The 17,496-nt window shown below is 39.8% G+C and overlaps 1 protein-coding gene across 9 annotated transcripts in view; it reads left to right on the top strand.

Moving 5' to 3' along the window:
* Window positions 1-17,496, top strand: part of mcf2l2 (MCF.2 cell line derived transforming sequence-like 2) — a 193,112-nt gene that overhangs the window by 77,302 nt on the left and 98,314 nt on the right. For all 9 annotated transcript variants that reach the window (XM_081606659.1, XM_081606662.1, XM_081606660.1 and 6 more), the window contains exons 17-18: window positions 5,338-5,453; window positions 6,966-7,035. In XM_081606659.1, the coding sequence (XP_081462785.1) occupies window positions 5,338-5,453; window positions 6,966-7,035 (186 nt within the window). The remainder of the gene's footprint in view (window positions 1-5,337; window positions 5,454-6,965; window positions 7,036-17,496) is intronic.

Raw genomic sequence — 17,496 nt, 5'->3', positions numbered from 1 at the left:
TCTCGACTTGCCAACGGGGTCACGAGTGAGAAGAGGGAGTTTCTTCTCATCGGAAGTCAGTTTGATATTGTTTTGCTTTGTTGCTGTTCGTGTTGTGGATTCAGGGGCGAAATCAGTCAAGGTAATTTTTATATTACTGTCATATAATTTAAAAATCGCTTCCTTGAATGTAAATGGATTGAGTAGTCCAGTGAAAAGAAAAAGGGTCTTGGCCAAATTGAAAAAAGATGGGATACAAATCGCTTTTTTCAAGAGACACATATGTCCAAACAAGAGCATGACAAGTTTAAGTCATTTGGTTACTCAAACACGTTTTATAGCTCTTATAGAAATAGTAGAAAGAGAGGGGTAATCACCCTAATTTCTAATTCACTCAACTTTGAATTGATATCTGAGAAGGGCGATGAAGAAAATGCAAGATTTGTTATTATAAAGGGGAGGATTGGTGATGTTGTCACAATTGTTAATATACGTATATGTACCACTAGAGAGTGACAGAACTTTCTTAAACATGGTCTTTGACACCATTATCTCATTTAGTGAAGGAGTTCTTGTTTGCACTGGAGATTGGAGCACAATCCCTAATTATGCTCTATACAACAAGCTATAAGAAGCAAAAAACTGGTAGGTCAAAAGATCTAAATAGCCTGATCAGGGAGATGGGCATGTTTGATGTCTGGAGGGATCTCCATATTAAAGAAAGAGAATTTACCCATTACTCTTCTACACACAAACTCCACTCCAGGATCGACCTGTGTCTGATTAACACCATCGATAGATCTAAAGTGAAGGAATGCTTAACTGGAACGTCTGATATTTCAGAGTGTGGTCTGGGAATTGATGGACAAATAGATAGTGTTGTATCTATCCATTTGTCCATCGGTTTGTCTAATAGGCCTTCTGGTGCTTAAATATAGGTATTCTTAATAATGAAACCACAACAAAGGAGATTAGAAAAGAAATAACAGAATGTGTAAAAGACAATAATAATGGGCAGGTAAATCCCACCTTAGTTTGGGACACGGTCAAGGCAGTAATAAGAGGGAGACTAATTTCTAGAACTGCTTATCTTAAAAAAATAAAAAGGTTGAAATACGAGGAATTAGAAAACACACTGAGGAAATTAGAAGTAAAACAGCAAATGAGTAACAATGGAGAATTATCAGAGCAAATAATGAAAACTAAAAACAATATAAATGATATGATACTTGAGGAAAAATTAAGATTCTCCAAACAAACATTTTACGAATCAGGCCCAAAAGCTACACGAATCTTAGCTAGACAACTTTGTAAACACCAATTGAAGCATTCGATTACCAAAATTAGAGAATCCTCAACTGGTAATTTAACTTACGACATGGATAAAATACATAAAACCTTTGAAAATTACTTTAAAACACTATACTCTGCCCCAGAACCAGTTAACATAACTGCTATTGATGATTATTTGGCAGCTTTGGACCTTCCTTCGCTTGGACTAATCCAAAACGAAGCTCTATCTGCTCCCATTACCCAGAAAAAATTGGATACAGTTATTGGACATTTGAAAAGTAATAAGTCCCCAGGGTAGTGATGGGTTTCCAAATGAATGGTACAAGATGTTTGGGGAGGAACTTTCCCCAGCCCTGCTTGAGTCCTTTAACTGGACCTTGAATAGGGCGGAGATGCCACCATCTTTGAGAGAGGCTGTAATATCTGTCCTCCCTAAAGAAGGGAAAAATGTTGAATACTGCGAATCATATCGCCCAATCTCAATTCTGAATGTTGATTACAAAATATTTACATCAATAATCTCTCGAAGAATGGAGTATTACTTTTTAGATCTAGCACATGAAGACCAGATGGGATTCATCAAAGGCAGACAAACTCATGACAGCATAAGACGAACATTACATATATAAGCTTGAGCGAAAAAGCAGGGTCTCAGCGTCGCATTAATTAGCCTAGACGCAGAAAAAGCTTTTGATCGGGTCAACTGGACTTTTCTATACAAGGTACCAGAGCGTCTGGGCTTTAATAATCAGTTTATTAGTTGTTTGCGGTCACTTTATGATGAACCACGGGCCAGGATAAAAATCAATGGGCACCTAACAAATAGCTTCCAACTACACAGAGAAACCCGCCAGGGATGTTGCCTAAGTCCATCACTTTTTGCAATATTCATTGAACCCTTGGCACAGGCCATTAGAGAGAATGATGAGATAAAGGATGTTAGCTTTGCAAATATAGAACACAAAATTGGCCTCTTTGCAGATGACATAATCACATACCTCCAAAATCCAAATATAACGCTCCCCAAACTTATGTCAGCTCTATCTGAGTTTGGTCAACTGTCGGGCTTCAGTCTAAACATCACAAAAACACAAGTTCTGACAATTAACTACTCCCCCAGTAAATTTATAAGAAAGACTTATGGACTCAAGTGGGATGCCAAAAAGCTAAAACACATAGGAGTATTTATTTCCCAAGATTTGGATGAGTTATTTAGTTTGAACTTTGGTAATCTTACTGAAACCATACAAAAATACTTGACAGCCTGAGCAAGGTTACTGTTGGATTTCACAGCTAGAATGGAAATAGTGAGGATGAATCTGCTTCCTCGATTTTTATATATATTCATGTCATTGCCTATTAGAATATCTAGCACACAGTTCCATGCCTGGAATAGGCTGATCTCAAGATTTATTTGGTCCGGGACTAGACCAAGGATAAAATTTAAAACACTCCAAATTAATGGAGATGGGGGGGGGGGGGGGGTCTGGCCCTTCCAAATTTGAGAGAATACTATTACGCATCTCAAATAAGATTTATGGTCTACCGGTGCTCCCCAGAAAAGGAGACTGGATGGAAACAGATTGAACTTAGGCAGGGTGCTGATGTGGCCCTCCTGTAACTCAAACTTTCGGCCAGGAGAGTTAGACTCTTCTTTTTTAGGCTGGAAAGATAGAGGACTGGTAGCTTTGTGCTAATTTGTAGAAGGTAACACCTTTAAAACATTTGAGCAACTGAAAAGGGATTATAATCTTGAGAACAGAGACTTATTTAAATACTTTCAGCTAAGACATTTCAACAATACCTAAATAAAAAAAGGCGTTCCTCCAGAAGGTAATGCTATTGTGCAATTTAGTACAAATGCTTATACATGAGTATAAGCATTTGTATACATGGGAGGTGACTCCCAAACTATATAAGGGGTTGCAGAAACATAATGGAAATAACACCTTGAATATCAAGTCAAAATGGGATGGGGAATTGGAAGTGAAAGTTACAGAGGGTGATTGGCTTTCAATGTGTGTGACATAACAGACCTCTACCAGTTCTAAAACATGGAAAGAATTTGGATGGAAGTGCTTAGTTAGATACTTTATTACACCTCAAATTACTAGTAGACATAGAGGAGAACAACAGCAATGTGGAGACATTGTGGCCATCTGAATGTCAATCACTCATGTATTTTGGTCCTGCCCAAAGTTGGCACCTTACTGGGATGGAATCTATCAGACTACTGGGATAATTTTGGGGTATGTCATCCCCAAAGGCCCCAGAATTTTTCTGCTGGGGCTGTTAACTGGAGAAGTGTTTCAAAAAGATGATGAGTATCTTTTTAAAATTCTATCAATTGCAAGAAAAAAGCTATTACACGGTCTTGGCTAGAGAAACTCCCTCCCCAGCTGGACCATTGGCGGGAAGTCGTGGAGGAGATTCACTCTATGGAAAAATGGACATATATTTTACATATAAAAGGACATTCTTACAACAAACGCTGGTCTAAATGGCTGGCATACAAGAGCAAGGAAGCGTAACTATGGGTATCATCTTGTAGTGTTTTCTTTTTCTTTCTAACTATGAATCAGTGCCCCTAGTTCTGTGTATTGTATGTTTCATTGTAAAAATTAAAAATGTTGGAGTATAAAAAAAGAAAAAAAATAGAAAAAATTTAAGCAACCTACTTGCATACTGGATGTGGACTTTTGGATGTTAAATTCATGAGCAGTAAATATTGTGCTAATTATCAGTATTGAACCAAAGAAAGCAAGGCAGATGCAAGCCTTTAAAATTGTGACGCTTTTTATGGGTCAAATGGACTCAAAAAATTGTAACAGCAGCTCCGCAGGGGGGCCCAAACTAATTTTTTGTCAAGGGGCCCACAATTCCTGGCGGTACCCCTGTCACGCGGCCACGCCCTCTGACCAGCGGTCTAACTAATGGAGACCAGGTAAAGCCAACTCCTTTATCTCTGGGTAAAGTTCCATGTTGATTGGGTCAACATAAAACATTTTGAGTTTTAAGTGTTGTTGAGGACCAGGAATCAGTGACTTTGTAGGAGATACGACAGTTTAATTTTCATGGTGAATAAACAAACTTTCAAGCCTGGCTACACCTGTTAGACATGTATAAAAAGTCACTATATTGATATATTTAGATCCACCATGCCTTGTGAGTAAAACTTGCAAAATTTCTAGCCGATCAATTAAAACCTCTAGTAGGAGCACGAGTAAAAGACAGGTTAAGGTAGGTATTGGGAAGTTTATTAAAATTCCGTACCTCTATAACAAAGTCGGGTAAATGAAGAGGGTGTACTGTAGTGATTTCTACTGCACATTTTATGTTGCATTCCCATCCTTGAATGTGCAAAATCAGGTGAGTTTTGGTATATGTTTAGGCCTCCAAAAAGCCACTTGAATTTGGAAGCTCACTACAATAGTCAAATTCACCCATCCGACTCCCTCCACACTTGGATAGTAAGCTGGCAACAGCTGAAAGGATGTTATGAATGTGGTGGAACAAGTCCCACAGCAACTCCAAACTAATAACTTCCAGTAGCTAACATCCACTGCTATTTTCCTCTATAAGCAACCCTACTGTAGGAATGGCCTGGCATTGGCCATTCCTACAGTAGGGTTGCTGGGCAGACGTTTGTAATTGTACAAACGTCTGCCCAGGTCCCTCTTGAAAATGAGATCTAGATCTCAACAGGGTTTACTTGGCTAAATAAATGAAATAAAATTTAAAAAATTGCCTTCCTGGGCAATTCTGCTTGTTTGTAGTCTGTCTGTTGTTTTGAAACTACAAAAGAGTCCCCGCCTCCAGGAAGCAATTGTTTTAAAGTAGACGAGGATCTGGACCCTCTTGATGAAACAAATAGTGTAGAACAAGGAGCTAGTTTTTACCAGGTTACTGCAGGACGGGACAGGATGACTTTGATATCTTAAATGTCATTCCAACAAAGGGAGACTCTTGACTTTTACATTTGTGAGAATGAAGGCAAAAACCTTTGCCTTCATTGACTACTTTTTCATTCATTTTGCTCTGTTTATCTTTGTACCTGCTCCACAGGGCTATGTTGCTGAGCTGAATAACTCAGAGCTCTGCCACCTCATCCCCCCCACGTTAGAGAATAAGCAAGACGTACTGTTTGGCAACCTGCCAGAAATATATGATTTTCACAACAAGTAGGTAACATTTTTTGTTGTCTGTCTTTGTGTTGGTATATTCTGATGTAAATAGACAGGGTTGTTAACACAAATCACAGGGAAGATAAGGAAACCATTTATTTGGTTAGTAAGACAGTTATGTATAATTTTTTATGTGCTTGTGCTTTAAAAATGGTCAGGCAGCTGAGAAGCAGCGTATCTTGCAAATTTATGATGGAAGTGTTTTGTGAATATGGCTTGTGAGTACATTACTTTATCCACTGTCTACACTCACTTATCCTTGTAGAAGAGTACAATGCCCATCTCCAGTAGTTATTGAACAAGACGGGGGTTCACTATAGAAAGATGGCCAGTCCATTACAGGGCAATACAGAGATTCAAAAGAAAAACAAACATGCATGCACTCACTGCTAAGGACAATTGAGAGTGATCAATTATCACAGCATCTGAAATGTCCAATTCAGTCCCATAGACGTTTTTTAAAAAAATGATGTAAAGATGTATATATTAACTGTCAGGTGAAAATGATCTGGAACAGCCTTCTCTGATGGTTTTTTACACTGGAGGTGACAACATTTTAATAGGGATTTAGGGTGCATTCACACCAGACTTGTTTAGTCATTTTAATCAATCTCCAGTTCTTTTGCCTAGAAAATACGATATATTTGAGGAGCATAATTGAACTCTGATGCGGACCAAAAAAGTGAACTCTGGTCCGCCTACAAAACTCGGTCTCTGTTTGTTTGAAGTGAACTCTAGTGCGGTTCGACTGTATATCCAAATGCCAACCAGACTGAAGACTGCTACAAAAGCAGGAAGTGGACTACAGCACAGGGCATTTTGGGTAAATGCCACCAAAACAAGTGTGCGTATCTTGTGGTCTTTTGCTAAAGACAAAAGAGAAACCCACAACTGCTAAAATCTGACACCACTCCATTTTTGTCCTCATTTTATGCATTCAGTATCTTCTTCAGTGATTCCACAGAGTTGATTCCACAGTAGTTCTTGGTGCTGTGCCACCACAGGCAATGGAGTGAACAGGTTGCTCAATGGGTTTGGCTCATTGGACACATGCAGTGAGAAAGTGAATCACATCAGCTGAAAATGTAACATTTGCAACTTTAATCGCCAGTCGAACCGACTCTACCAGACTATCAGGTGGGAAAATAACCTTATTCTCCCATCTGTCAATAGAGCCAGCAGCAAGGATCATGATAATAGTAGAAGTATTTTATAAGCACACATAGTCAGGACAAAGTAAGTGGCTTCATTCATGAATGAATGGATGTGCAACAGGTTTAGGTTTAGATAAGTTAAACCAGAGAAAACTTATTTGGAGAACTGCTTTAAAATGATGATTTCTGAAACTGTTAAGTCACCCTCAACATCCTCTGTTTAAAACTAGTTTTTAAAAAGTTTTTTAACTCTGCAAATATGATTCTGATTTGCAGCATATGGATTCATGGAAATTGGTCTGACAAGAGCCTGTGGAATAGCAGGAATTTAGTTTGGACTTTGTTTTATCTGCAGAACATTCCTCATGGAGCTGGAGAACTGTGCAGAGAATCCAGAACTGATTGGAACCTGTTTTCTGAAGAGGGTGAGTAGATGAACAGATTCAAACACTACAGCGATAGATTCAGCATGAGATTTGGTTACATATAGAAGCATAAACTGGAACCAGACAAACATTGCTATGCACCATGAAAAACATGGCATACCTGAAGTTGAGATGTGTGTTATACGTTTGGAGAAACAGAACATTTGGAAGACAAACGAAGGATCAGATTTTATTTTAATTCAGAGATGGATTAAAAATGGGTGAAGTAGCTGTTTATGGGGTGCCGTTTGTAAAGTTGCACAGTCAAAAATTAACAGCAATAAGCCAGGTGATTTGTGCTAGGCATTTTGTGTCCATCCATCCATAGTCTTTTCCATCAGTGACTAGATTGCATGTCTGTAGTTAGAGAAAAAGTTATTTATGGGATAAGTCAGCTGTTATCAGGTGAATTTGAATATTAGCTGGCTACATATTTAGCTTAGATATAAATATTAGCCTCAAACTAAATATTTAGCTCACTATTGAGAACTTAGCATCAATGTTTGTCTTATGTAATTATTAATTATTAATATTGTATTATTAATTTCACAAATAATACATTATTCATTCGTTCAACAACCAACTGTGTTTTTTCCAGTCTCAAGCACCCAAATATAATCAATATAAATCCCCCCCAAACAATACTACTCAATGTCCTTTTAATACAGAGCATCTCACTGGCTGGTTATTATAAATGAGAGGATGTGAAGAGGAATCATGTGCATGCATGCACGTTCAACTGATCAAGATGTAAATTAAAAACTTGCAGACGTTCCTTCACCTTAAACAAAATCAGTCAGAATGATCACCCTTCTTTCCTGTAAAGACATACATGACATGAAAATATATTGAAGACAAATAACTCACCTTTAGAGAAGCTCTTCTTCTTCCAATGTTCAAGTCCACAAACATTCTGGAAGCTTCCTCCACTGCTGAGCTGAAGTATTACTTCCAGTAGCAAAAATATTAAAATCCAGTTTACTCAAAATAACCTGGTCGTGTATCTTTCTCAGGCCAAACGTACATTACTCGCATTACTTTAGTTGAATAAACAGTTTAGTGATCCATCCATCCATTTTCTTCCGCTTATCCGGGGTCGGGTCGCGGGGGAGGCAGCTTCAGAAGGGAGGCCCAGACTTCCCTCTCCCCAGCCACTTCTTACAGCTCCTCCAGGGGAATCCCAAGGCGTTCCCAGGCCAGCCGAGAGACATAGTCCCTCCAGCGTGTCCTGGGTCTTCCCCGAGGCCTCCTCCCGGTGGGACGTGCCCGGAACACCTCACCAGGGAGGCGTCCAGGAGGCATCCTGACCAGATGCCCGAGCCACCTCAACTGGCTCCTCTCGACATGGAGGAGCAGCGGCTCTACTCTGAGTCCCTCCCAGATGACCGAGCTTCTCAACTATCTCTATGGGAGAGCCCAGCCACCCTGCGGAGAAAACCCATTCTTTGCGTGACTGGTAATTTCCTAACTACCCATAATGTTGACTCAATGGACAGCAATGGCGCAGGTGTGGCGCATGATAAGTCACGTAATGTCCAGTCGAGTAATTTATATCCATCCATATCAATGCTGCTGGCGCTGTCCTCTCGCACTTCCACTACTCAGCAGTAGGTGTCTGGTTACATTGTGTTGCATTCAATGTTGTCGGAAAAAAGAAATTCATGCGCTTAATGTCCGATTTCCCATAACTATTTATTGAATTCATAGTCGCCAGCTGGGGTGGCAACAGGGGTGGCAAGGCTCTCGTTTGGGGTGGCAACTGCCACCCCGTGCCACCCCACACAGCAAATTTGGAAGTGTTCCATCAACTCCTACAGAGTTAAATTTTACACTTTTAAGGTGTCTATATGGGTCCACACTGGATGGTGTAGAAGTTGCACTTTTGAAAGTGTTATTTGTGTAAAGTTGAATCAACACTCAGTAGTTGAAATCAAATACACTTCAGTGTTAATTTACCCAAAAACTAATGTATATTGTCAAAGGTTAACACTATAAATGTGTTAACCTAACACAGAACAGTGTAAAGAATAGAACAATGTAGAAATCTGAGTTTTAAAATTCTACTGGCAGGGTATGCTGTGGTGTTGCAGGGGTTAAGCACAGCCCACATATCGGGCTCTAGTTTTCAATGCGGCTGTCGTGGCTTCCCGGTCTTCCCCTTCTCTCATTACCCACTTTTCTGTTAATTCACTCCAAAATAAAAGCCAGTAGAGCAAATAAAACCTTTGTTCCCCCAGAAACTACTAGCCATCAATAATCTCCAAATTCATTTTAAGACATTAGATGCTACAAAAACACCAGCACAATTCGCAGAATATAATCTACTTTTATTTCAAAACATCAAACAGCACTGACGGCAATATACAACAAAGGTCATACATTCATGGTACTTTGCACTGAAGGTGAAGCTTTGAAAGTTCATTGGAAGCAGCCATGGGTGGTCTTGTGGTCACTGATAGTGAAGTGTCTTTGGTGCTGCTCTTGTTTTCACCAATATGAAGGAGGAAGACTTCCAGCCTGGAAGGAAAAACAAGAAATATAGCAGAAACTTTAGGATAACAAATAAATATTTTAAAAAGTAGTGTGAGCAAAACTAATCAGACTCACCTGTGTGTCACTGTTAGTTATTCAAATTACTCTGCCCACCTGGTTTACAAGACAAAGCATAAAAAAGTCAGAAATAATTACTAAAGAAATTAGTCAGCTTATATAAAAAAATGTGGACAGTAGTGATGGGTCCAGCAACACCGACCCGCCGGCGTCTGCATGTAGCTAAATATAAGGGATCAAAGCCAATTAAAAATCCAAGAAAAAGCAAATACTCCCACAAGCACTGCACTCCCAAGATACTAAAACATCAAATTTCTTTATGACATAAAAGAAAGCCCAACACAACCAATGACGGTCAATATATGCCAGGATTAGATTGGCTACAAATCATTTGAACAACTAAACCATATGACAATTAAATATGATTTAACTGACTCCTGTTACTAAACGTGAGTTTGATTTAAACTTTGTGACAATATTGCATTTACTAATTTTGTGATGTATGAACTGGGTGACAGGGCTATTACAGTTTCATTCGTCACTAGTGAGTGACGAATGAAGCATCGAGTAATAAACCTTTGGGCAAAGCAATGGGTTGGAAAGCTTAATTTCTTCATTTGCTTCATAAGACTTCATTTGCCCATCACTACCTGCAGCCCTAAACTTCCTTGTCCACCACATGCTCTCCCAGACCAAATAGGCCCCACCATACTTTTAAAAACTCAAATCCCACAAAATCTCACAGGATTTAATACTTTGGCAGGATAAAAAAATATGAAGAGAGACATGACCTCAATTATTTAAAATATCTGGTTTGCCCCAAAATAACCAGGAGAACTATAGGCTAATGATGGGTCTAGCAACACCGACGCGCCGGCGCATGCATCAAGCCCATAGACCAACACCCGTGTCGGTGCGCGTATTGGTTTCAGCAAGTCACGTGACCAATACAGGAACTGCTTCGAAATGACACTGGATGCCAAACTGTGTTTATAAGGAAGCGAATCTGTCAAAAGCATTTGCCAAACAAATTCTGGATTTTTTATATTGTCATCTATGGAGCAGCTTCAGAGGAAATGTTTCCGCAGTGTGGGACCATTTTGATCTTATATCGGAAAATACATTTGCTTTCAATTTTGACGTTTTATCCGGTTCTTGTCAGTTTCTACTTAATCTATCTGAACCCAAATTCAGCTGAAACTGACTTTTATGCCCCTTTTCCACTGGCCCGCCAGGCTCGGCTCCGCTCGCTTTCCTTGCGTTTCCACCGGCCTTTTCAATGGGGCTAACGCTGCTTTTTTGGTTCCTGCTTCAGAGCAGGGTCAGCAGGGCCAGCCCGGGTTTGGTAGGCGACGCAAACTTCGCTGCTGTTCACTGATTGGCGGAGGGCGTGGTCAGAAGAGTGAGGCGAAGAGAGAAGAAAAATGAAGGCGCAACGTTTGAAACTCGCTGCAACACAGAAGTGATGGAAGATACAAACAAGCCATGAACTAAAAGATGCCGGCTTTTTTCTTTCGGATTTCAATATTCAACCGGCAGCTCAGAGCCGACGGAGCCCCACGGTGAACACTGACTCAGACGCAGCTAACGCCGCTGCTGCTCTCCAGCCAGGTGAGCAGTTTGTAGATATATCTGTCTGGTTTTTACTACATTTAAGGTTGCATACATACAGCCATGGACGACATTTAAAACACACAGCCTGCTGTATTTTTATTGCTCAAACACAATATGCGCATTTTCTGAAGACACTCAGTTGCACATTAGTTATAAATGACTCAATATTGTACAGCATGTTACCGTCATTTATCTTTGTGTGAATCTAGAGCTTCGATTGTTTCTCATTTTGCTGTTGCATCCGAGTTTCCCCCATTGTGAGATAATAAAACATGTCATATGACATCCTATTGTAAAATGGCAAAATATCTCTAATCAATTTGTTATGAATTATTCATTGTAGAATGAACAATAAACCTGAAGAAAACGATAGTGGTATTTTATCCATGGCTGTAAGCCTGCATAGGTCTAAAACTTAAAAGTAATTGCATTTTGTCTTTAATTTACACAACTATTCCAGTTATTTAATTCTGGCTGGATGGTAAAAAAAAGTGTTGTATGAATATATATATATATATATATATATATATATATATATATATACATAGCAACATGTCTGTTTTAAATAATTTCTTATGTGTATGTAACGTCCACATTAGTAATTGTTATTCATCTACATTTAAGTGCTATAAGCTATATCATCTGATTACCAGGGAGCAGGAGAGCAACATGGCTGACATGATGGAGAACATCAGAACACCTGGATCTACTTCAGGAGGAAGCAGCTACCAGCAGAGATGGCAGAGCAACAAGGAGAGTTGAGACAAACAAAAGAAAAATAAAAGTTGTTGTGTCTCAGTGAACAAAGTCTTTTTATTTCTTCTCACTCCACACATTATTGTACTTACTGTAGTTTATATCAAGCTCCTAATACAATCCTCCCAAAATGTGAGCTTTAGCCAGAGTGGAAACAACATTATATAAATATTTCATTGAACTTAACATTGTAGATTACCAATGAAGCCGTCCAAAACTGAATACATTATTCAGCAAACCAAACATTTTGACATTATCAGGGCAGCTATTAACAAGAACCCAAAATACAAATCATGTTTGTTAGTTTTTAGTTTATACATAATCGTTCTATTCACTCACTGTTTATTTTTCCTGCAGAATCCTCAATGTAAGAAAGTGAGAAAATGTGTCCAAAACCTGTAACCGTAATTAGTTATAACTAAGACTGAGTTTAAACTCTTAGTGTCCAAAATGTGAAATCATGGAAGAGGAACCAGTCACATTAGAAGGAATAAAGCTTTATATGTTCTCAGTATAACTTGGACACAGGTGAACCATAATTAAACATAGAAGTTAAAAACAACAGATTGTTAATGCACTTCAACTCTAAGAACATCAGACACATTTTTTTTTATCAGAAATGTTTCATCAGCATATTGAGCTCATGTGATTGCTGCTCCAGAAAGGTGAAGGTCTCTGGACATCCTGAAGGTAAACACTGACTGGCAGGAAGGCGGACACCGATGAGATGTCCTGCAACCCAAAGGCTGCAGAAGAACCACGATGGTCTGCCGTGGCAGTTTTCCAACATGAAAAGACATAGGAATATATTATGAATTAATTCTGACTAGGCCTGTAGCGATAAACGATAAATCAATTAATCGGACGATAAAAAAACCGATCGAGATCATTTTAATTATCGTCTTTATCGTCTCTTCCTGCTTTTTTTTCTTTCTGTTGATGACACTAAATGAAAAAAGGCTAAACTCCGGTGCTCTCCACTGACCCTCCCTTCCTCATTTCCTTAGTCCAGCGCACACTACACGAGTTGTCGGCCTATTTTCAAACCCTGAGAGACACATTAGCCGACAGAAATCCTGGGTATAATGGTTCGATCGGGTTTGTCGTGCCGTGTGGTGTCCAGCCACATGGGCACAAAATAATGGCTACAAGTCCAGTTAACTAATTTTAAAATCAGGCATTAATCAATGCTTTACTAGAATCTACCTGTGATGCATGTGGCTATAGAGTCAGCGTAAAGTCCTAGCTGAATGAAAATAATTATAACCTATTTATGTTACATTAACGAAGAACAGCTAAAAACCTACCGGGTTCATCAACTGCAGTAGCAATTTGGCTCCAACTCCTCCCCTTGTCATTTCTATATTCTTTGCACGAAACGTTAAATAAATATTAATGTTGTTTCCACATATCATCTCCGATGTCCGCTGGACTTCGGGTTGCGCCGTTTCAGCTGTTTGGGATTCCCATCCGTAATTTCCCCTCAGAAAGAGCAGAGGAGAATCCGTGCTTTCTGATTGGCTACCTGTCACATTCAGCGTTAAACTCCCAGTCGGGGAAAACCCCTGATTTAGATCGGAGCGGCCACGACGATCTACCGTAACCCACCACACACCGCAGGATGATCGGTTAGATCGGCCAACGTACTAAGATTGTCATAAGGGGAAAATAGGGGCAAAAAATGATGTAGTGTGAACTATTGCATTAGGTTGTCGGATGTGCCGGTTTTCTCTATTTAAATCTAGAGATTACTGAAGGGCAACACAGACTTCATAATCTACACTCTTTTGGTTGAATGCGGTATTTATTTCCACTTTGGCTTTATGTTGTTTAGTTTTTATTCAAGTAAGTTTTTTGTTAATGGAGACTGAGAATCCATTTTATTTTTGTTATTTTTGTTATTATTTTGGTTGTTTTGTTTATTTAGTTTATCAGTTCCAGTGTTACGTGTTATTTTGAAAATAAATATCAGGAAATCGCATGTATTATTAGTCATTTCCATTCAATCAGTGTCAAAAGGTCTTGAAACAATATTATCATTTATCGCAATAATTTCTTTAGACAATTAATCGTCCAGCAAAATTTGTTATTGTGACAGGCCTAATTCTGACATTTTTAAATTATTTGCAACACCCTGACTAACATTAGCTCATGTATATTCGGCACTATTACAAGTTTTATCGTAGTTTAAAAATCATTGTTAGCTTACCTGAACTTCTGAGCCACCTGCTTTCTTCCCGTTATCACTACAGAAGGGTTCAGTGAATGCGCATATGAAACTGGTGGGTTCGGTCCCTCAAAAAAGGTTCAGAACCACTGTATTAGTGTTAAGTGCTTGGGCACAGTATGATTTATCTCTATTTATTTTCCCTTGTTTTTTTTGGAGACGTTAGTGATTAATCTTTTGTTAATATACGTTAGGGTTTGGCTAACGTCTTTGCGTCATTTAGTTATGCTAATTAGGGGCGCTGTTGGTCCGCCTATAAATAGGTAGGCTGGCATGTTGACGACTCCGCCTTCCCTCTCGCTCTTTTTGTTCGACCTCCGGAGCGCATGCATGCCCGTCCAGCCGCTGCGGGCCGCAGCTGAGGCTTCAAGCCTGCCAGTGGCGCAAAAAGTGGGTATGCAGGGTATGCAACGCATAGGGGCGCAGCACCAGAGGGGGCGCCAAAACCCCGTCTGGAGGGGGCGGCGCGCCGATGATTGTTTTCCCATACACTTCGGCGCGTGTAACGCTCCTTCACCTCGCGCACATAACAAGGTAAATGTAGCGAGTTTTACCCTTCACGTATCGTCGCCTCGGGGGGGGAGAGCGTCGCTCCTTCACCCTGACGATCCTTCCCTCGGGGGGTTGGGTGGTGGGGGGCGCCGATCTATGTTTTCGCATCCACCTGAATAATGTGTAGTTGCGCCACTGAAGCCTGCCATGGGGTATTTTTGTTAACTTTTGTTTGTTTTTCCAATTTTGGCCTGGTGGGACCGGTTGCCCTGTTTTCGATCCTTTCTTTGAAGTAGGTTCTTTTTTTGCTTAGTCCGGTATCAGCAGAGGCTTTGACGGCCCTGTATAGGGTTGGCCCTCTGCTGTACCGTTTTGTTCTGTTTGACCGGCTCACCAGGTCTACCTCTCTGTTAATACTTTTGGGGGTTTTGTTATTTTGGACACGGGATTTGAGGGCTTTTTGACTGTGTCTTCTTCACAGGAAAGATCAGAAGAAGTGAAAGACCCAAAGTGAAGAAAGCGTTAAGAATAAAATCTTGTTGAACCCTCACCCTCTTTTGCCTCATGTCCTTAAGTATGTTGAGTCCTTGGCAGACATAACAGTTAGTTACTACTGAATCACTGGTACTGCTTAATGTCGTGTTGTAGCCATTTTTTAACTGCTCAACATAAGCACAAGTGTAATTACTCCACTTGATGTAAGTAACAGAAACTAACTTCACTAAAATTACTCTTACTATTTCCTGGAAAATACACAAGATGTGCAGAAACATAAGTGAAAAAGAAACATAAACTTAATGACATGCTGCACATCTTGGAGCACATTTTACATTCTCCTATGTATGGAAACTCATGGCCCACCCAGTACATACTTGTGACATATTGGTCATTCTGGAAGGAGGTGAACACTGTCACACCAGTGTAGATCTTTGTCAGCAGCACATATGCACAAATGATTACAAACTATTATCAGAAGACTCTGAGTACCAAAGTCATCAGACTTTGGTACTCTGAGTACCAAAGTACAAAAGCCTGTTTGTAGACAACAGGCTTTGTGTTATCTACAAAGCCTGTAGATAACACTCTCTTGCCTGCAGCTTCATCTGTTTAAAGTGCTGCAGCTCTCTGAGGATGATGCTCTGGAGACCTCTTGGACCCTCGTCACAGCACGAACCTTTAAATTTTAACATAAGTTAAAAAAATGTATACAAAATTTAGATGCTTTAACTCCTTACATGTTTATGCAAAACATATTAGTGTATGCTTATTTACCACTGTGTGATTGCTGCCATGGCAAGGTTGTGTCACTGAATAGGATCTCTTCCAAAGACAGTGCTTTTGTGTCCGTAACAGTCTTGTTGTCCTCTAAAGCCAATGCTAAGATGTTTTTCTCCTTTCTGATCTTGCAACGAGCTTTGGCACAAGCTTTGTTCCGTCTGTGTCTTTATAAAGACGCCGAGATCGTCTTGTGATTATTGCAGCCAGGTCCTCAATTCTGCCTGCCAAGGAGTCCAGATCAGTTGTGCTAGATGTTGCTGCTGATGATAAATCAGAAGAATGCAGTTAACATAGAAGTACTTTAGGAACTTCCCCTAATTCTTTATCTGTATTAGCTCTCCTTTTGTCCACTGTTATTCAAATTTGTCAGACAAATTTGGGGGCGGCTGTTGAAAATGGACTATTGTAACTATGTGTATATCACTTTAAGAGCTCAGTAAGCTGTCTGAGTAATGTCTGCAGTGATTGGCTCATTGGATTTTCAGGCTACCAATAGCTGTTACTGTTGTTAGAGCACATGTTCAGTGTTGGATAATTAGAAAGTTCACGGGAGTAATCGATGGAGATCGTTAAAGCTGTTTGTTTAAGAGATTGTTCAAGAGCCTGGGAGCGTGTCAATGAATAAAAGTAAGTTTCTGCTGAGTTATCCAACACTGAGTTCAGTTATCCAACACTGAACTCAGTGTTGCATAATTAGAAAGTTCACGGGAGTAATCGATGGAGATCGTTAAAGCTGTTAAAGAGATTGTTCAAGAGCCTGGGAGCGTGTCAATGAATAAAAGTAAGTTTCATTAGTATTTAAGTAAGATTTAAATATTTGTACAACTTAAATATATATATACATATAGCAGTTTAAAGAGTTACTATTATGACAATGTGTTTAGTGAATTATGTGTAGTCTCTTGTTGCCATCTGCTGGACAAATCGGGAATAACTATTTGGAGCGAGTAAATAATAGCTTTCATTTTTGATTTTGTTTTCTGTATTTCTTGTAGAACACTCTCAGCTCTATTAAAGAAAGTTTGGACCTGCAATCTCTCCTCTCATCCTTTACCGGATGCTTGTGGTGGCTGTATCCTAAGAACTAAAACTATTTATTAAGGGAGCACAATATTTAATGATCCTTTGAGCCGGAGTACAGTTGCCACGAAGAGAGTATGTTTTGGACCTTTCCTGAGGAGAATGCAATGGAGCGGGATGAACAGGTTAGACCCAGACGGCAAATACGCCGGCCACCTTACCTCGACGAATTTTATGTGGAGTATGCTGGTCAGCAAAGTAGAGCACCTTCTTATGGTGGACGTTACGAAGCTGTTCGACAGGGAGAGTGTACAACAAGGACACTCATCAACACTCACCCTTATATAAGTCGCCATCAGCAATGCTATGAGGGATCTGCCAGGATGACACCCCTCCCCATACAATGCTTCGAAGGTGGAAATAAGACACCAACCTTCGCTGAACAAGCAAGAGATGAGATAGTCTTTACAGCAATTAGGGAAATCCGACAAGAAAGCCGTCAGATGCAGGAGAACATGTTACGG

The sequence above is a fragment of the Poecilia reticulata genome, chromosome 4, assembly GCF_904066995.2.
Source record: "Poecilia reticulata chromosome 4, P_reticulata-male-v2, whole genome shotgun sequence".
Taxonomy (NCBI): Eukaryota; Metazoa; Chordata; class Actinopteri; order Cyprinodontiformes; family Poeciliidae; genus Poecilia; species Poecilia reticulata.
The sequence above is the reverse complement of the archived record's forward strand: the minus strand, read 5'-3'. Positions and strand labels throughout refer to the sequence as shown.